The 21,274-nt window shown below is 42.6% G+C and overlaps 1 protein-coding gene across 3 annotated transcripts in view; it reads left to right on the forward strand.

Moving 5' to 3' along the window:
- The window catches only part of gli3 (GLI family zinc finger 3), a 121,480-nt gene extending 100,354 nt beyond the window's left edge, over nt 1–21,126 (forward strand). For 2 of the 3 annotated variants that reach the window (XM_007565945.2, XM_007565946.2), the window contains exons 8-15: nt 2,665–2,881; nt 4,419–4,532; nt 6,061–6,201; nt 12,859–13,008; nt 13,136–13,300; nt 13,506–13,796; nt 14,959–15,352; nt 15,774–21,126. In XM_007565945.2, the coding sequence (XP_007566007.1) occupies nt 2,665–2,881; nt 4,419–4,532; nt 6,061–6,201; nt 12,859–13,008; nt 13,136–13,300; nt 13,506–13,796; nt 14,959–15,352; nt 15,774–18,091 (3,790 nt within the window). In that variant the 3' untranslated portion in view covers nt 18,092–21,126. The remainder of the gene's footprint in view (nt 1–2,664; nt 2,882–4,418; nt 4,533–6,060; nt 6,202–12,858; nt 13,009–13,135; nt 13,301–13,505; nt 13,797–14,958; nt 15,353–15,773) is intronic. The other variant, XR_001663919.1, reaches the window with a different exon arrangement.
- Nucleotides 21,127–21,274: the final 148 nt, after the last annotated feature.

Raw genomic sequence — 21,274 nt, forward strand, 5'->3', positions numbered from 1 at the left:
GCACATTTTAGAACATTTATTGATTTTATTGTAGTTTGCAAAAGGTTTAATCTTGGAAAAAACTGATGAATATGTTTTTTAACTCTTTGAAAGTCAAATCAGACGGAAGAATTCTAGTATTATTTATATCTGACAAAAGAAGGAAAAGGAGAAACTGCTTTCTTAAATGTCAGAAGTTTTTGAGTGGCCATCACAACAGCTTAATCTCAGTCCCTTTGAAAATCAGTGGATAGAAAATGATATTTGTGGCTTAATGTGCTAAATATAGAGTTTAGATGAGAACATTTCATATGTTCTTGTTAAAAAAAAAGAAAGTGGATAGATCTTGAAATCTGAGAGTGTGAGGCGGCCTGCTAACCTGACTCAGTTACACCTCTTCAGTCAGGAGGAATGGGCTACAAGTCCAGCAAACTATTGTGGAAGGACCCTGAAAATATTTAAAAACTTCTACTCTTGAAGAAAGTTTTAAAAAAATATATACATTTCTAATTTTTGTTACATTTACCAATGAATAATTTTGGTAGTCATAACTGACTCCCTCTGCCCCAAAGCAGCAAAAATTGAAGAAAATAAATGGTTTTGTGTGTAAATATGTGGTTTCAGTTCTATACGTGACATTGGCTTCTTACCAGATTCACAAAAGACACAAAATGTGTGCTGGTATGTTGATAATTGCAGCAGGAAAATTGTCTGCTTTGCAAAATTATTCATGTTGTTTTAGGCAGGACCAAAGACTCTGCGTGCGATTCATACTCTGCACACAGCTTACAGAAAAATGCAGCGTGTTTTCCCTTTTAGAATGGCGTCGTAATACATAAATAAAGCGTTTGGCACGAATGGGTGTCTGTGTGTGCTTTCGTGTCAAACGCCCGTGTGGGTGACGATCTCCCAGCCAGCCAGTCGGCTGGCTTCCCAGGCGGCTTGTGTCAGTCATCCAGCACACCTCAGGGAAACATCACATACATCATGCACCGGTACTGGCGGAGAGGCAAAGCAAAGCAGAAGAAAAGAGCGGAGAAGAGGGGGAAAAATGGGAAAGATCCATTGCCCCACCCTCAGCCATTGATCAGCAATCTGTAAAAGGGAGCTAATCAATCATGCTCCACGCTCAGCCACTGTCCGAGTGACAGGATCCAAATAGCCAGAGCCAACAGACTGATGAGTGATATGACAAGCGGATGGGCCTCCAAATGTGTCTCGGTCCATTGATTTCCACTCGGCTCATAATAAGATCAGCAGACATATGGGTCGCGGGTAGAGCCAATTGTCAGCGTGCAGAATGAATGAAGCCGAGCCACACAGATCCATGTTTATCCGGAGGTTTAACGATCGTTACACAGAGGAGGCTTCTGGGATTTTTATGATCAACAAAGTTAGCTCAGTCTGCAGATTAACACAGCGCCTTGCATAATTACCGTGAATTGTTCCACGTTGTTGTCACGTTGCAACCAAAAACTTCGATGCATTTAATCAGAAATCAAAGCAGTGTGATTTCTGCAGCGGGAAATGAAAGGAAAGTAATACATGTCTTTCACGGTTTTGTTGCAAATAACAATAAGTGTGACATGCATTTTTTATTTTGGTATTTGCTTTTAACGCACCACCATGCTGGTGAAACATGAAACCTTGCTGTTCCTGAGCTTAGTCCAAAAAATTTGACAAATTTCATATGTCAAAGATTCCTGGTCTAAAAAATCTGTTTAATTTTGATAAAATCCTCAATTTTCAGTTTGTTTTTCAGCAAATAAAAAGTAAGTAGAAATGTGTCTTCCTGTGTTAATAGTACATTAATGCAAAAAAAAAAGAAAAAAAAAAGTGCCCCAACAAGTGTTTTCAATTCGAAAATGCTGGACTTCATAGCAAAAAAAAAGTTTGAATATCTATGAACTAAAAGATAATACATGTGCCTGTCTGAATGAGCTACTGGTCAGATGTGTCCAATTCTTGAATTAAATCACTAAAAATCATTCAGAAGACCACAAATGGCCCACGGACCTCGATTTGGACACCATTGTCAAAGTCCAGAACTAAATCCAAATGAAAAATGTGTGTCAGGGCCTGAAGTCTGATGTGTACAGATATTATTCATCACAATTTACTCATTGAGATGTTTTGCAAAGAACAATGTAGAGAATTTATTATTATGTTTTTAATGAGATCCTCAAAGCTGGTTGAGAAGAAGTATTGATTCAGAGGGGCTGATACAAAAACACACTCCTCTGATTTTATTTGTGTTGATCACATAAAATTATTGTAAAGGAAGTTAAAGTTTGTGACTGTAACGTGACAAAGTGTGAAAAAGATTCAAGCGGTATGAACGATTTCCAGAGGACTGTGAGAGGAAGGAAAGTGCTGCGACTTTATTTACATGGCTCCAAGATAGATTAACGGTTATTTATTATCTGTATTATTTTGCCCAGTGGAGGAATGACACACTGTCTTACACAAACCACTTGATAATTCACTGTGTTAACAAGCTTTATTTCCCAGCAGCCCCCCTGGTTCTGGCATTACCACACCATCTCATGTCAGATTGCCCTCAGGGTGAGGAGTTATCCAGAACAATCCATTTACTCACTTGAACTTCCCCTCCTTTGCCTCATTGCTTCTGTAATTAACGTTTGAAGTATTGTTTAGAGTTGTTTTACTCTGTTGTCTCTCCAGCCCGTTGAACTTCCCCTACCCTCCAACTCCGGTGGCGTTACACGTCCACCATCAGCTGATGGGCCGCCAGCCGGGGATCGTGGGCTCCGCCTTCGGCCACAGCCCGCCATTAGTCCACCCTACGCCGGCCTTTGCCAGCCAGCGTCCCGTGCCTGGCATCCCCCCGACTGGGCTCGGCGCCGGCGATCGCTCGGTCATCTCCAACGACTCGTCACAGGTGAGCACAGCGGCCTCTGCGATTCATCATCACGCGTTAATGGATGGCGGCGTCGCATGCCAGCCACTTGTGAACGGGATCGGCCAAGCAAGCGCAGGTACAGGCAGGACCCCCGTCCCCTCGACGCGCTCCTCTCCTGGGACTTTCCTTCCTCCTACTCGTGTTGTTTCCTGTTTTCAGCCCGTCGCGCACACGACGAGAGCGTGGCGGCAGCAAACAACCAGGGGCTTGTTAGCATAGAATCCCTCTGCTGAATCCATTAATCACTAGAGAGAGAGCAAGGATGTGGAGGAGTGGGGAATATTGACATGGATGGATGGATCCAAAGGGGTTTCCCCCAGTTTTTTTTTTCTCAATCCTTACGTTATGTGCGGCCCCGCATTTCAAGTAAATATTCTGTTTATTACCCGTCCTTTCTCTTCCCATGATCCCATGATTTTCAGAAATTGGACTAAACCGAAGAAAATGTCGTTTTGTCAGTGCTTGTCTTATGAGACAGTGACAATATTTTTTCGTTTTAATCCTAAAACTTTCTTTCCATATGCAGAGGCTGTCACTGGTTCAGCTCCGGTTCCATTTGCAGCACGTCTTCCTCTTCTTCCTGAACAAAGAGTGTCACAAAAACCTTTAAAAATAGATTCATTTCAGTAAAGCTCGAAGTTGTGGACGTTAGAACAGGTGCTTCGTTCTTGCCTCAGAAATGAATATGTAGCTCAGCTCAAATGCGACGCAAGTTGGAAACACGAGGCATCAAAAAGCTCAGCGTTTTCCAAAACAAAACCACTGATCTCACTTGCTAGATGTCGAAATGTTTGGTTTTATGTTCAAAGGACTCACTCGGCATGATGCTACCACTACCATGCTTGACAGTTGTACAGTGTTTCTACATTTGAAAGCATCTAACTTGACTCCACCGAACAGATCTTTGTTTCATGTAACCATGAAATCTTTTTCCAGAAGACAGGTGGACATCGGAAGATCTCAGTCGAGCCTGAAGGAGCAGACACTTATTTCCTGACTCTATAATGAATACCTAAACACAACTCAGAAACGGGTCTTTTAGCAGAAATGAAGCAGTTGTTTAGTTATGTGAAAAGCTCAGCATTCTCTGGAATAACACCGTCTCATTTTCCAGATGTTTAAAAGTTCTGTTAATTTTTCTCCTCTCAAATAGCTTATTGTGTTACAGGAATCCTCCCGAGGGCGTATTTAGGCCAGGGCCAAATCCGGGTCATTCATTGGTGGAATTGGTTCATAAGATTGCTTTAATTGCACTGATTAGAGACGCTAATGTGATACACTGAATTGCATAGTTCTTTGCTGGCTCAGTTTAAAGCTTCAGTTGCAGAAATCATTATGAGTCAACCCCACCAGTTTTGTCTTGTTGATTAAGTAAATAATTGGATTTGCTTATAAGCATTACATGCATTTTTAATGTTCCTATGAAGGGTAAAACTACTGGGATACTGAGCACGGTGCAATTAGAGGGGGGGAATGATAAAGTTGGAAACGTTTTTGCGTTTTGTCTTTACCAAAGGCCAAGCCGACTAGCGAGTCAGCTGTGAGCAGCACCGGCGACCCGATGCATCACAAGCGGTCCAAAATGAAACCGGAGGATGAGTTGCCGAGTCCCGGAGCGGTGAGTGTGCAGGTGGGTTCTGTCTCCTGAATTAGATCGCCTTGAATTGAATTTGGACCAAATCTAAATAAAAAGGTATGAATTGGACCTTTTTGTTCTGCAAAGTGCCTTCTTATGGCTTGGCGCTTTATAAATAAATTCAATTTAAAATCAGTTACTGATTCTATCGTTGAGTCAATTGTCCAGAACTACAAGCTCAGCACTTCCTCAAGTCCAGGGTTGTTCAAAGTGCACCTTATCTTTTTGTCCAAATAAATTAAACTTCCCAGAATAACATCCAATGTATTTATTTGCTGCAGAGTTACAGAAGGTAGTTAAAGAACTGAGAACAGCTGCTGAATGTGCAGTCACAGAATTAGATCTTCCATACAGAGATGACTTCAGTTTGCTTTTCTTTAACTCTTAAAAATGTGACCTCACCCATACAGTTTAATAAGGAAATCGGTTCATTATTACGGTTTAGTTTAACAAACACATTTTAATTGTTTGTTAAACTAGATCTACATTTATTATCCACTGACTTGGCAAAATATAGCCAGTGTTTTCAGGACCGACCCATGTCCTATTGGTCGTCATCCAGGCCTTTGCAAAATCTTTGCACATCTGGCAATAACTTTCACTCACACATAATTGTTTAGACTGATTTTACGCGGCAGTTATTTAGACGTGTTTTCTCTCGACTTGTGTAAATCTCCACTTCTTTATCTTAAATCTGAATTCCTTGGAGTTTCCCCATTGTTCCGAGTAGGAGTCAAGCAGAAATGACCAGCTGCAGACACTCATGATCAATTGCAAGATTTTTATGGAACTTGGCCTTGTCAAGTTAAAGCATTCCTGAACCTTCATCAACACTCAAAAGATGATCTCCTATGAACTCAAAGGAATGCACCAAATTCTTATTTTAAAAAGCCATTGCAGTTTTCTGTTGCATAATCGTTCTACTCTACCAAAAGGACATTTCATATGAACTAATATTTGAACTGTTTGTTCAATTCAAATATGAAGGATGATTGCCAATCATAATCCAAGTGATGATCGTACGCAATGTGGCTACAACAGCACTCAATATTTATTCTCTTACATGATGTTTTGTTGGTGTTTTCTAATCACTTAGATTTTTTGAGATGAGAGAGAAAATAGATTTTGCTCTTGTTTAATCAAAAAAAAATTAAGGGGCTTTGAAAAAGTGAAAGCAAAATGTAAGCAAATGGCAAGGGGGGAAAAAGCTGATTATAAGACGGTAGCTTGAAATAAACTGGGGTTTGCAGTGGAAGCCTCTTCTGCAGTAGCTCAGAGTCTAGGCATGTTGAGGATAAAATCTTCCAAAAATTCAGAGTGGCTTCTTCTGCTATATTTACCCCTCATAGAGCCAAGCAAGGCCAGACACACATGTTTGAGACGTGTAGGCAATAACTCTCTGCTGTGCCTGTGAAAAATCTAATTTATGACCGGTTTATATGTTTGTGAGCTGAAGCATATGTTATTAAACGCCTCTTGTGTTACATCAGTCTCAGTGTATTGGTTCCCACTGGTTGTTCAGGACCATCCTGATGGGATGACTCTGGTGAAGGAGGAAGGCGACAAAGACGAGAGCAAACAGGAGCCGGAGGTGGTTTACGAGACAAACTGCCACTGGGAGAACTGCTGCCGTGAGTTTGACACCCAGGAACAGCTGGTACAAGTAAGTATCCAGCAGCCCTCACAATATATGAAGGCTTTCTTCCTCTGTAGTCTTCCATAAGTAAAACACATTTAACACAGCTGCCCGTCGTCTCGGGAATGTAACGATTAGCAAACTGACCGCAAGATCAAGCAATGTACTGCTAAGTGAAATCACCAAAAACACAAGTACTCCATTTCAAACTCTACACTAACTGAGGTTAGTGGGAGGAATTTTAAACGTTCATGACAGTATAATTAGAACAAGATAAAAAAAAGTACAGCTTGTTTGGCAGCATAGCTGGGAGACTGGAGGCATTATCAGAGAAAAGGGACAAGCGTTTATGCCTCTCCATAAGATTAGCTTCCTTTGCCAGACCAGTAAGACACAACAGGTGTACAATCCTACAGAGCTGCTCAAAAAAACAGACAAGCTGGGGTTTTTTTTTTTTCCCCACCTATCTCACCGGACCTCAGCTTCTGTGTCTGGCAGGCCACAGCAGAGTGAGGGCCTTGAGCGCTGAACGTTAGTAATGCTGAATTCCTGATTGGTTCCACGGATCGTGATAATGGGCTCAGAAGCTGGAGTCCCATCTCACAGCTGGATGGTGTGAACTTATTTGGCGGGTTAAGCCTCACAGAATTCTGTGTACTCTACCAGACCGAACCAACTCCCTGTCTGTTATCATAATTCTTGCAGACGCCTGGAGATGGATGTTTCCCGGTCATACTTCGCCTGTGGCTTTGTGGAAAGCTAAAAAAAAAAAAAAGATGCCATTAGCGTAATCATCGTGTCACCCCTACTGTGGCCAGAGGTGCTTTTAGCTTTGCTTTGCAGCATCTGAACCACTTACCCTTCATCTGAGCGGGAAACCAAACTGGAGTTGGACAAGCGATGAAATTACACCCATACAAGCGATGGGGAAGGGCTCACACAGACATGTGCAGCTGAGAAACACATCAGGACACATCTGATAGAAAGATCCTAAGCTCTCCACAGCTGTCTACTTGCCGTCTTGACATCGCAATCCTCAGCTGCGGTGGTAACCTCTATCTATAATTGATATCCTCAGCACGAAATGGGCTTGCCTCCCGTGTTTGAAGGGCTCAGCTCAAAAGGTTGAGGATCTTGACAACTTCTTGCCCCTGTTTCAGGAGGTTGGATGAGTAAAAGCAGTTGGGAGAGAAGTGGAGGCGAATATTGCTCACCTTCTCCCCCTGCTGTACTCACAGCCCGGTTGCCTTCATAGGGAAACAATATGTCCTCTCTGATTAGTTTTCACGTTTCTGTCTTGGAAATGTTTTTTTTCTCTGGCATCAGACTTTCTGATATGATGTTTTATTTCTCATTTTTAATGCACATGGAGATGTGCGGAGAGATGCCAATAACAGTCCTCGCCTACAGACTCCCTGCCCCTCTAATTCAGCAGAGCGGACGGGAAAATGCTCTTATCTCTCCACACCCCCACCCCCTCAGTAATAGGATAAGTACAGTATTTGGACCACAGTGGCTCTCTTCACTCTCTGGGAGGGGTTTGGGATGGCAGCGGCGGTGGTGGTGGTGCCGGTGGTGGTGGAGGGGATTTCCATATATCCAAACAATGGTGCGTCCCTTCCCCCGTACTTGTCTTCTGAAACAGCTTCAGGGAGGAAAAGCGTTATGAGAAAAAAAAAATCCATCAGTTTCCCCTTAACTGAAGCAGTTCTAATGTTTAAGTTTCATTTTCAGAAGTGCTTGACAAGTCTGTCAAGACGTACTCACTTTCTGAAGTGTTACAAGTAAGAAATCCACAGTGAAATATCCCTTTTTCTTTGTGGTTGGCCTAATTTTGGAATTAAGCCTTCACGCCACCCTCATTGCTTCCCCCCTTGTACAAAAGCGCTTCCTGTAGTGCTCTTGATGCATATTTCTGCACCCCTCAAACATTCTTTTCACCGGCGTTCCCTTTATCACACGCGTATAAGCACTCACGGTGCCACCGATAAGATAAACATCAGATCTATGCAATTTGGCCCACTTTATCAGGCCTACCCAGTCAGCAAAAGCGAGGCGGGTGTCAATTTTGTAGTTTGCGAGATTTATTTGATTTATTGTATTTCTACTCGTTCTACCTCTCCATCGTGGTTTAAGCTCAACATTCTCTAGCCCTCCCCCCTCTTTTTGGGGACACTTCCCCCTCTCTTTCTTGCTCTCTCATTTTCTATTTTACTTTCTCCCCTCCTCTTTTTCCCCTCAGAGGGAACACTTTTAAAGATAAGGCCTGGTGGCTTTTTTTAATGTATCTCTTGAAGTTGGCTTTTATTCAGCTTTTTGTTGCCATAGAGGCCAACCCCTTATTGGCATAATTTCCTATTATTACAGCCTTGCTCAACAACCTTATTATTATTTTATTGTTGATCTTTTAGAACATTTTCACAGCAGATAAGTCTACAAGGGCACAGTGTGGATAACTTAGTGACATCATTGTAACAACTTGCAATAAATCTATTTACTTTTTCTGGTGTTATTGGAGATTCCTGGAGTCTGACATTAAAGCACAAATTGATTTTAGTTTACTAATAATGACCAGCGGGTTTTTGCTGTGGACCCCAGCCCTGTCCCAGAACACTCACAGGTGGCCCGGTCTTAGCTCTGAAGATTCAGTGTCCAGACTGCAGATGAGCTTTCTGGCTGATCTTTCAATCAAAGCAAGATGCAAATGTAAAATGTTCTTTCTCCAAAAGAAAACTCAATACCGTTCCAAGTTTATTTTAGGAAAGGAAGCTCAAATGTTGAGGTTCACTTCTAAAAATCATCACTAAAAGGAAATTTTACAGCCAGTTATTGGCTGAAATCCCAACAAATGCTAACAAACCCAATTTATCCAATAGTAGTATGTGAAAGCTTTAGATGATATGGTGTTTAGGTAGACTTTCAAGCAAACAAAATATTTCCAAAGTTTGTTATTAGGGCTGCTGAAGGTCTCAGAGGTTCATATGTTTTATCACCAGGTCAAACACACACTCGGCGTTGTAATGCTCTCAGATGGAAAGCTGTTACTCCATGTGTGCAGCCTTGTTAAAACTCCTGTTGTGTGCTTCCCCAGTGTTAAAGAATGATAAACGCTGGCACAGTCTGAAAGCACACCCCCCCTTCAGCCCTCTCTGGCTGCTGGCACAGGCCTTTAATTGGTAAAACGTTGCTTTTTTTGATCATGAGAAGGATTAGGCCCTTATCTGTCTAGAGTATCTTACTCCAAGATGAAAAGACTGCTGAATTACACATGCCAATTTCAGCTCCCTGGCCCCTGCTTCTCATTCGCTTTCTCTCATCCTCCCTCCTTTTCTCACTAACCCACTCTCAATTCCCACTTTCATTTAATCTCTCTCTTTCTCTCTCTATCTCTCTCTCCCTCTCATTGCCTTCCATCTTTTCCTTTTCTGTGCTTTTTTTTTCTCCCCACCTCTCTTTATACAAAGCATTTCAGCAACTGACATCACAAAAGAGCATATGATTTATTAGGCAATGTTTGATAAAGCTAAATGGTGTTGCGGGTCCCATCGCTTTGTGAAATTGCCTTGTAAACAGACCCTCTTTTCATGCACGCTTGCATTCTAATGCATGAGGGCAGCGTCCCAAAGAGGGTTTGATAAGGAAACATGGAAATGAATACTGAAGTGAACAAATAGTGGGAAGTAGCAGGGAAGAAAATGATATGATTTAGTGTATTCCAATATCAAGTGTTGAGATGTTGGAAAACAGCATAAAGCTATAATTCAAATTGTTAAAGCTGCAAAGCAGCATTGAATGACCCCTTGCACTTTAGTGGTCAGAAGCTTTGAGCCTGGAATTGCGTTCGGTTAGCGTCTGTGAATAATACATAAAAGCATTTTTTTTGGAATTGAACGATCTCTCTTTGAGTTGTGCCAACTTCTAGTTTGGCTACTACGGTTTGGGGAGGACCACAATCCTGTAAGTGTTTGGCTGGAGACTGCACAGAAACTTTTAGTGGGCTTGGAGATTGGTTCTTAAAGTCTGGCCATGTCCATGTGCTTGGCCAGGCATCAATATTTTATTGATTTTTATTTCCCCAAAGCATTAAAAATTGAATGAATCGGTAAATCTGTTTGCTGTTGTTTGAGTTCAGCCATGTAAAGTGTACAAAAAGAACCCTTTCATCCGAAATGACCAACTTCCTGTTGGGATTTGAGGTTATTTGTGTTGGATAACATATACCAAATTTCACAAGCTTCTGTCAAAGGAGAAAGTTGTTGAAGTGAAGAAGGTCAAAGATGGACATCATTAAGTAAAACAGGAGTTTCTGTTGTTAATGATTTTCTGGTTGGCCACAGCCACATCCCTAAATTAAAACTCAAGCTTTTGATAACTTTCAGTTCCCCATGCCTTAAAAGAATGATGATCAAGTTTGAAGCTGACGCCTCATCTAGGAGGAATTTCTATTGAAGGGAAAAGCTAGAGATGGCTTGAATGTGGCATTTTTTATACAAAATGGCTGACTTCCTGTTCAGTACATGCCTGCTTTAGAGTTGTTGCCTGTAAAACATTTTGTAGCTCTCCATTAAAATAAGGTGAATGTCAAGGGTCTTGGTCCAAGAAACTGCTGTTTAGGGTTTGTTGTTGAGCCATTATCCGACTTCTCTTACTTTCACTTCAAAATTTCTAGACTTTTTGAGCATGTTCAACCCGCTACTGACACAACCCAGGCCTTTTTGCCGTCTTTGGTGCTGGTGCCTAAGAAGTATGTGCTATATGTTAGCTGTGAACCACAGGGGGCTGAACCAAGAGAACAGTGCCTGCACCTGTGCGTGTGTGGAAGCACACAGTTCATACGTCACAGCCGGTGCCTGTGTCCCCTGTGTCCGTGTCCCATGCGTTTCCTGTCGTGCTGCTCCCTCCTAAATCCATCTTGGTGGCATTTTTACAGTTGTTGGCCGATAAGCTGGCAGGGGGAAGATGAATAACCCACCGCGCCACCGCTATCAGCACCTGTTTGTCGATTTAGCCGACCAACGGGACCTGTCTGCTCAGCATGGAGATTATTGATTCAATAAGAATTGCCATTAGATCATGCCATTAGGTTTCTCTGCAGTCCTGCCCCCGCAACCCCCCCTCTCCACTTCCCCCTGCGGTGTTGCCTGTCCCCCTCACTGTCAGCCCAGAGCCTAATGCATCACGCCCGTCAACGACCTCCTTCATTTGTTCAAACAGTAAATGTGTGTGAGTTTGCCAGCTGCCAGCACATGATCCAACTCTACAGCACTCTCCCATCGCTCTCAGCCGCAGGATATCGAACACAGGTCACAGCAGACCGATCGCTTGCCGCCGGGATTGCCTCTTGAAGACGAAGAAAAAGAGAGGAAGAGTCAGGGTTGTTTTATTTTTTTATTTTTTGAAGAGCTGGCCAACATGGGAAGGAGATTGATTTAAAGTCTCTGATCATCCAATTGTCCAACCATTCTCCCCTGTAGTTCTGGGCTTGTCACTTTAAAATTACAGAAATGCCTCATGAGAATTACAGTTGCTATTTGATGATAAAAATGCATATCAATAGTATTAATGCCTCCTAACATCTGTTGAAAATAATTGGTGAAAACAAATTAGAAATTAGAAGAAGCATAATTAATAAACATAGGCCTTGAATATGTATTTAATGACATTTTCTTGTTGCAACATGACAAGATATGAAATATTTAAGGTATGAATTGGACAGAATCATGTTTTAGAGTGAATTAATTGAATCATTTCTCAGCGATTGCCTTTGGTGGGACATGAAAACTAGTGGGGCGTCTGCTGGATGTCATGCTCATGATTGTGTGGAAGGTTCAAGAAGGCCTGTGGAAGAAACAGTGAGTGCGTGCAAAAATCATGTTGTTGACCGTTTTTCTGGGCTAAATCTTTGTTTTCTTGTCCTCCATTTTTTTTATTTGGTCCCTGGATGGATTATTATTAAAAATGATTCAACAAAGCACAAAATTCTCAAGCTTTTCAACTTAAAGTCAGTTTACTTGTATTCCGCCCTAAGGTTAAAAAAAAGCCTTTTTTCCTGCTTCTTAGGAATGTCATAACAGCACCAGTTTCCTAGAGTCAGGATATTGTGTCTCTCCGGGTTTAAATTGCCATCAGAAAAGGCGCTCCAGAGGCCAGCTCTCTGTTGTTTCTTAAAGAGGGACCCGATGTTGACTTTTTCCCCAGAGGGCTGTAGCTTTTTTTCCCCCTCCCCTCTTCACCTCTTCTATTCTTTCAACATTCACCACTTTCCTGTTTTTAACCACAGTGTAGTGGATGAAAAAAAAAAAGAAAAATGGAGGGAAATGCTTGACTGGACTTACAAAGGCCTCATATTTCTGAAGCTTTGACTGAATTTCTGATTTCTCACCCCTCTGCCATTTCTCGTGCTTCCTAAGCCGCAGTTTGGAAGTTGCAACCACAGCACAACTGTCGGCTCTTGTCACAAAGTGACGAGGACCCGGACTCGTGTCAAGTGACACGGTCGGTTTGAAAATCTCACTCGGATCAAACGCAGTCTCAAAAGCCTTTTTTTCACTTTGCGAAAGGATAAATTAGTAAAAGGACAAAAACCTGAAAGGGAAATGACCTTTCAGAAAAATTAAATGGAGAAGAGCAGTAAAGTTTTTTCTTTTCAAAATGAACAAAATTTGCTTTCCCTTCGCCCCCTAGCACATCAACAATGACCACATCCACGGAGAAAAGAAGGAATTTGTGTGCCGATGGGAGGAATGCTCTCGAGAGCAGAAGCCCTTCAAGGCCCAGTACATGCTGGTGGTCCACATGCGCAGACATACTGGGGAAAAACCACACAAGTGCACAGTAAGGATCCTCATAAATGTCAATATAACCCTATCTGCAGATGATACTGTATTGTGCATGTTAATATATATTTCATAGCTAAATGTGAAAATCTAAAGTGTATGGGATAATTCTTTTCCATCTTCAGTTTGAAGGCTGCACTAAGGCCTACTCACGCCTGGAAAACCTGAAAACTCACTTACGTTCCCATACTGGCGAGAAACCTTATGTGTGCGAACATGAAGGCTGTAACAAGGCTTTTTCCAACGCGTCGGATCGGGCCAAGCATCAGAACCGAACACACTCCAATGAGGTATTAACATGGGTCCATCATCCATCCATCCTACATTTGTATTGTTTCATATTTAAAAACTGACCTATGTAGAAATAATTGTAAAGTTTGAAAAAGGCCCAAAAATGATTTTGATCGTATGTAGAGTGTGCAATTATGACATGACAAATGTGTAGGAAGCCCATTCAAATAAACTCATTCAATTCTGCTCTTTGTTCTCCTTCAGAAACCGTACGTGTGCAAAATCCCGGGCTGCACCAAGCGCTACACAGACCCCAGCTCCTTACGGAAGCACGTAAAGACGGTACACGGGCCAGAGGCGCATGTCACCAAGAAACAGCGTGGCGATTACCCACGCCCTCCGCCTCAGCCACGGGAACCTGGAGGCAACAGCCAGGGCAGGTCGCCCGGACAGCTACCCCTGGGTGGATACACGGACCAAAGGGAGTACAACCACGCTACCTCAAAACAAGATGAATGTCTGCAGGTGAAATCTATCAAGACTGAGAAGCCAATGGTAAGACTTCAATTTTTGCTTTATCATCCACTTTACTGACTCATATTGTCTTTATTTAGTTCACTAACGTTCAAACAGTAATTAATTTATGCTTCCGATGCCTAAGTGTATTTGAAGAAAGGGTTTTCACACTGACCTCTTCTAATGAATACATCTTCTCCTCTATCCAAATGCTTCGGCATTTCTCTCCGTTCCTTTCTAAGGACAGTGGGTAATCAGGTGAGATGGGTTTGACACTACATTTGTTCGCCCTTCATCTCATCCTGCTGCTTTGGAGGAAAGTCTGCCAGCCAGACTTTCACCATACGCATGCCAAATGTGTTCCCAATCTGGTTCTCCATCTCCAGTTCACCACAACCATCCAAACAAAATATATATTTCTTCTCGTTTTTTAGCACTTCTGTTATTTTTATCATTACAATGCTTTCCTTTGAGCACTTCTCATGCCTTTGGAAAAAATTCATAATTTGAGATGCACCTTTAAGTAATCAAATGAACAAGAGAATTTCAATTGACCTTCATTAATGACCATCTCAACAAATAATCTTTTTTTATGATCAGTAAATTCGCCATCCTACCTCATAAAAAGTGGCTTCAACACTCTTCACAGTGGGTGCCGTGACTGAGTGAAGAAGTCTAAATATCAGCTATTTTCAGTGTCGATAATGTGTTTAAAATTTAAATCAGGCTATGAAAAGCTATTTTAAAAGAAGCTGTTTTATTAAATGAGTGAGATAGTGAGACTTTCACCAGATAACAGCAAGTTGCTCTCTTTTATTCTTTTAAGCTTTCAACTTCTGCTCTTCATCAAACATGCTGGATTTGTTGATATAATTCGTAAGATAGGAAGGCAAAGATTCTCATTTTGTCTTAAATTGGTAAAATATCTTGTTTTACAGAAATGGTTATTTCATATGCTTAACATTATTAATTAATGAACACCTAGGGCAGAAAAAAAATCTGCAAAATGATGTATATTGGTGCATCTCATAGAGGGCACTCAAACATTCAATGCCCAGTAGTGCAAACTTTCACAATATTACAGGAATTCCATCTTTTGCACTACATTGCGTCCTTGTCGTGCCATGATTTATGTTTCTTGTGTGGTTTTGATTAAAACCTTTAATTACGCTGCTGCCTTCTGTTTGTCTGCGTCCATCAGACGTCTCAGCCAAGCCCTGGCGGTCAGTCTACATGCAGCAGTGACCAGTCCCCCATCAGCGCCTATCCCAGCAGTGGAGTCCAGCTTGCTGTGAGCGCCGGACGCTCGCCAGGGGAGGGGCTGGAGGAGGACGAGGAGGAGGAGGAAAATGAAGAGGAGGTGGAGGAGGAGTGCGAGGGCGAGCCAGCCCCCATTATGGACTCCACGGTGTCCACGGCCACCGCGGCCATGCTGACCCTGCAGGCGAGGCGAAGCATCGGCCGGCCCCTGCGCTGGATGGAGCACATGAAGATGGAGAGGCTAAAGCAGGTGAACGGAGCGCTGCCCAGGCTTGGGTCCCTGTCTCCCACACCACCCCCTAAAAGTTCGGCAATGCCCAACATCCTGGGGAAGGGTAAGTGTAACTTTGTGAAACTTTTGTTAAATTTCCTCAGGCCTCACATCTTGTGTTCATTTCATTACTCCAACACATCTCGGAAGCACCTGTAGACAGAATTTACAGAGCTGAATGATTCTGATTCCCATCTTACTGGCTCTGCCTGAAGGGTTCAGGAAAAACAAATGTTGAAAGAGGTTCTGTTCCACTGCAAAATAGTATCAAGATGTACATCATATCAGAGAGAACAGCATGTAATATCATGTTTCATGGCCAATTGCAGCTAGTTGTCCATGGTAACATCTGTTTGAGAGATCTCTCCACACTTAACTTTTCTTGGCTTCTTCTCTCTAATCCTCCTGTAATATTTCTTTCATCACACTTCATTTTCCTTGGTTCCTCTACAGCCTTCCTAACGTTCTTCCTCCGCTCTTCTCAGGATCGTGCTTGGGCAGACAGTGGGGGGTGTCTGCTCCTCAGCCACCTGCTCACGCTGAGTTGGCCAGCACGGAGCTAACAGTGCTCAATTTGCTCCGAGACCGGCGCGACAGCAGCGGGAGCGCCGCCAGTTCAGCCTACCTGAGCAGCAGCCGACGCTCTTCGGGAATCTCTCCCTGCTTCTCCAGTCGGCGCTCCAGCCAGGCTTCCCAGGGTGATGGCATGATGCCGTCCCAGCACCACCGCCGCCTCCACAATCTCAGCTCCACTGACTCTTATGACCCCATCTCCACAGACGCCTCCCGCCGCTCCAGTGAGGCTAGCCAGTACGGAGGTGGAGTAGTAGGAGGAGGCGTTGGAGCACTCTCAGGTGGGAGTTGTGGAGGCGGAGGAGGAGTTGGCTTTGGAGGAGGAGGTGGGTCACGAGGGATGCTCAATTTAACCCCTGCACAGCATTACCACCTTAAGGCAAAGTACGCAGCAGCTACTGGTGGCCCACCCCCAACGCCGCTACCCAACATGGAACGCATGAGTCTGAAAACCCGCATGGCCATGATGGAGGAGGGTGGCAGCAATCACAGTCTGCCACCTTTGGTCCGACCACCCCGTTGTGGTGAAGCCGCTGGAGGGTACAACAATGCGTTTATGGGGCATGGAGGTTTTAGAAGGAGGGTTCTTTATCCTGGCGAGGGAACTCTGAATGGGAACCGAAGGGCGAGTGACCCGGTGCGGACACAGGCTCCTGAAACTTGTAGTTTGCCTCCAGTTCAGCGATTCAACAGCCTTAATAATCTCAATCCTCTTCCCCCTCTGGCTCATAACTCTACAGCTGAATATCGAAGTTTTAGCCTTCAGAACTACACGCGCTCAGAGGGCAACCTGCAGAGAGGCCTGCAGCATTCAACAAACACTGGCAGCATTGCAGAAAATGCAGCCTTGGAAGCCCTCGCAATGGAGGATGATGGTGTAGCTGGCTTGTTTCTTGGAGATGAAGATATTTTGCCAGATGATTTGGTGCAGTATCTGCACTCTCAAGATCAGATGAGTGGTGGTTCATACATTCAAAATGAAGGGCAAATAGATTCTAGCCAAAGGGACAACTCCTACCCCGCCGTGGAAGCAGGGGTAAACTGTACCTTCCCTGAATCTCACTATCTCCAGCCGCAGCAGATACTAGAGAGGAAGAGTCCTAGTAAGCTTCCCATTCAGTGGAATGAAGTAAGCTCAGGTAGTGTTGAGAGGTCTCCCCAAAGGTTACAAAGCCACCACATGCAGTGCGAGAGGTGGCCTGAGCCAACAACTGCATCAACTGGCAGGTCACGAAACACGCTGATTCCCCAGCAGGCATCTGTGGACTTCCATGGCAGCTGCCAACAGGCTAATCAGTTGCAAAGTACTAGTTATGTTAACACTGGGGTGAAGCTGGAGACACTGCCCAACTCCTGCATGGAGATGAGAGGTACCAGCATGTCAAACATCTCACAGGGTATCAATGGGGCTCTTCCTCAAGGTCTTAAACAGCAGATGTCCACTGGGCCTTCAAAACAGAGCCATTTCCAACAGAACAGCAGAACCATGTGGCAGGTTGGAAACAACCTCATGCTTACCCGGGCCTCCATGGACAGTGTACCCAACTTGTCCCAGGGAACCGTTCCAGATCACAATCGACCAGTACATGCTCCGTATCCACCAATAAACAATTACAAAAATGTAGTCAAAACCCAGCAGTACTTCAATCCACAGTCGAATGAAATCGACCAACACCCCATCCAACCCCAACAGCTACAGAGGAGTGGAGACCAGTGTTCTCTTGTGTGCGATGTATCGGGGCTAAAACTAGAGAACCTGGATCATGGAAACATGGTACAAACCTTTTCGGATTGCCTCACTTACGGACCAGCTGACTGCAAGTCCTCTTCCTTCCCTGTGTTGAAAGAGCAGAGTTTGTTAGAGTCCATGGCAGCATCTGAGGGACCAGGCAGCTGCAACACAAACACAAATGCCCTTCCCTCCCCTGGTACAGACCTAGTCAGCAGCACAGTTGATGGACAAGTTCCAGGAATATTAGACGAAGGGGTAAATCTGGACTTTGGTGCCATCCTGGAGGATGGCTACGATCAGGGTAGCCTGGTCTCTGAGGTACTGAGCCCCTCTATGTTCCAGGGCCTGTCGAGGACCTCGTCACGCCTCACCACACCTCAAGGATCCACCACCTTCAACAGCGTTGCTCCCGGCCTCAGCAACATGGCCATCGGAGACATGAGTTCCCTCCTCACCACCCTCGCTGAGGAGAGCAAGTTCTTGGCTATAATGCAATAGCTGCTCCTTCTCTCCACTTTCTCCTCCAAAAGGGATATAAAATGGAAACAGAAAGAGGAAAACAATTGGTGTATGTGAAGATTAAGACTCACAAAGTGGCAATTAAAGGAACTTTATAAGAAGTTACCATTCCCAAACCATTTTACATTAGGAAAATATAATCCCAAACAGAACAGGGATGTGCCATGAATATGTACAGATAAAATTATATTCCTTTTCTGGAATCAAGGCTATTTTTGGAAGCCCTTTCTTTTGTATTTGCTGGTGAGACAAAGCTCATCTTCCTTGAGTCAGTATTGTGTCACTGTTTTAGCTATTTGTAAAAATGCATGTAACTCCAGTTAAACCTTGAACACTGTCTATAGAACTAGAAAGACTAGCGCCTTGTGCCAACCTTCCTAACGTCACAGGTACTCACTGCGGCTGAGACATGGGCCGTCACTTTAAAAGGCCCTGAGGACAACTTTATACATCATAGTTTTAATTCGTGCTAAATTCTCATTTGTTTGTGTTGCTTTTGTAAATCTGTAAAATGTTTCAGTGCTTTGACCAAGTTTTACCAAGTGGTATTTTTGTCAAAAAACAAACAAACAAAAAAACAAAAAAAACGGACTACAACTCCAAGTCTTCAGCCTCTGTAGATCGTTGTCTACTTGATATCTTAATGGCTTTATTTTAGTTAGTCTGGTAAGGTACTCACAAGTGTTTGTAGAGGTGTTTTTGTATTCTGTTTGTGGTTCGATTTTTGATGTTGGATTTTACAGCTCTGCAGAACTGATCTGTAAACGGACGCTCTGTTCTATAAATCTTTGGTGCTTTGCGTGTGGTTACATGGATCGATATGAGTACTTCTATGGTTTTGAAATGTCTTAGCTCATGAAAAGGTCTTCAGCATAGAGGTCCTGTAAACATGATGTGTTTTTGTTTGATTGTAAAGTGTATGTATTGTTTTCTCCAAAGCTCTTAAAATGTAGAATGTGTACTAGGGGTGTGATGGCTCATGTATACGTCCTTGAGCCACCATGGTACAGACGTCACTTGAAGGTACATGCAATCAGATGACATAAAGGTCAGTCACAGGTGACCACCACTCCTAGTCAACAAAGCTTTTTAGTGCTTTTTTTCTTAAATAATATGAGAAAAGAGACTTTCTAAAGCACTCCACACCAAACCAATGCAAGAATGGCTGGCAATAATTACAAGCATGGCTCTGAAGATTAGCAGTGTGTAGAGTAAGGGTTTCCAGTGATACGGCAACAATGAAGAATGAACATTAGCAAGTTGTCAAGTCCAATGTTCATATCATAGAGGGCTTATGGTAAGCAGTATTATATGTGTTCTATATATTTGACATCAGGTGTTATTCTACCATCCACCACCAGACACTAAAACAAATTTCTGCTGCAGGAACCTTTTCCATTAACCACTGTAATTTTCTTTAACCCCCTTATCCTGGTTGAATGGTCCCAGCATTCTTCCAGTTTAAACATGACAAACGTAGTTGGTATTGTTGTTTAAAAGCATTTAAACCCAGCTACCCACACTAAATACTGCTGTGCTTCACAGCTTTTAGCTTTAAATACCGGTACATGAATAAGATCAGTTGAAATATGGCCGACTTCTGATTTCAGCTTCTGTAGGAGTAAGGCTCTTGTCACAGGCATTTTTTTTAAGATTCAAACTTGTAACGTCTTTCAAGATTGAAAGAAGCAGATATACTTGTGTATGTGATTATCGTTTCTTCGAGATGCTTTTCACATTCTTTAATTGTTAGACATTTGTGTATTGTTACAAAATTCCTCTGCGATAATAAGTTAATTAATTTCAGCTTCGCATATAACAAATGTGAAAAAGTTCAGAATAAGATCATGCTCCCCACTCCTTAATTTTACCAGTATGGTTACACCTTCTTATAAAGTTTAAATTGACTAATTAAGGTCTTTAGAGTAATCTCTCTGCAGATTCATTGGTCCCTCCCCTGTACATACACGGGAGCTGGGATTGCTCAGGTCTTTTACGATCTATTTTAGTTACACACTTCCACCATCTGGAGAGGCTTTTCTTAGGTTTTATACTTTAACCACTACAAAACAGCACAAGAATAATGCTGTATTAGGGGAGATCTATGGACCTGGATCACTTATAAGAAAAGCAGCAGCACTCCTGCAGGAGGAGGAGCCTCACAGCCTCAGTGTGCGTCATTTCTGCAAGCGGTCTGATTTAGGAGCCCATAATGGAAACACACAGAGCTGACAGGCGGGGGTGAAATAAAATAGGTTCCTTGCACCTAAGTTATGCTTTGCGTAGTTCAGACGCACATTTAATTTCCTCTAAGTTCATCACAAGCGCCACCTAGTGTTCAAACAGTGAATCACTATTAAATGCTTATTGATACAGAGTTTTCAAATTCGGAGAAGTTACCTATTTTTTCTGCGTTGTCTTTTGTGTGGAATTAAGTTTTCAAATTAAATTAAAAAGACTTTAAATGGAAGCATTTTTTTTTCATTAAAGAAATTTTGGACCGTTTTTATTTGATGCTAAGGTAAGTTATTTTCAAACTAAAAAATAACTTAATTATTTTTGTCCTTGCTTATCCTCTGCCAGTACAAAAATCTTACCAGTAAATACTGAAAGAATATTTTGCATTTGGCTCTGTGCTGCTGTGGCGTACCTGTACCAACCTTATGTGTGCTGTCACACCCCTAATCCGTACTGCCATCAAGTATTGCAGTGACTTTGTCCAGCAGTGTTAGTTTTGCCTTGCAGTCTTCTGCCGCTGCGCACTGAATATTGAGGAGTTTACCTTTCATTCAACATTGGAACAATGAGGTACAAAAGTGTTTTTTTTTGTTGTTATTTTTATTTGTACTTGGGTACTTTTGTCATTTTTGTAGCTGTGCATTGGAGTTCTACTTTTTTTTTTATTTCAAAGAAATAGAGATAATTTCCTTTGACAGAAGGAAATGGGCTGAGGTATGTGCCTTAAACGAGAGAGATCACTGCCAATCTTCCATTGTGAATACTGATAAAAAAGGTGAAACTTTTAAACCTGAAAGGAAATTAAAGAGAACATTTATATAAGGAAAGTCTGAATATCTGAAAAGTAAAGATTTGCAACATACATTGTACTTTTTTCTTTTATTTTCCAAGTTTTCACATTTATCGTGCTTTTATATAAATATA

This window comes from Poecilia formosa, unplaced genomic scaffold (genome assembly GCF_000485575.1).
Source record: "Poecilia formosa unplaced genomic scaffold, Poecilia_formosa-5.1.2 Scaffold184, whole genome shotgun sequence".
Taxonomy (NCBI): domain Eukaryota; kingdom Metazoa; phylum Chordata; class Actinopteri; order Cyprinodontiformes; family Poeciliidae; genus Poecilia; species Poecilia formosa.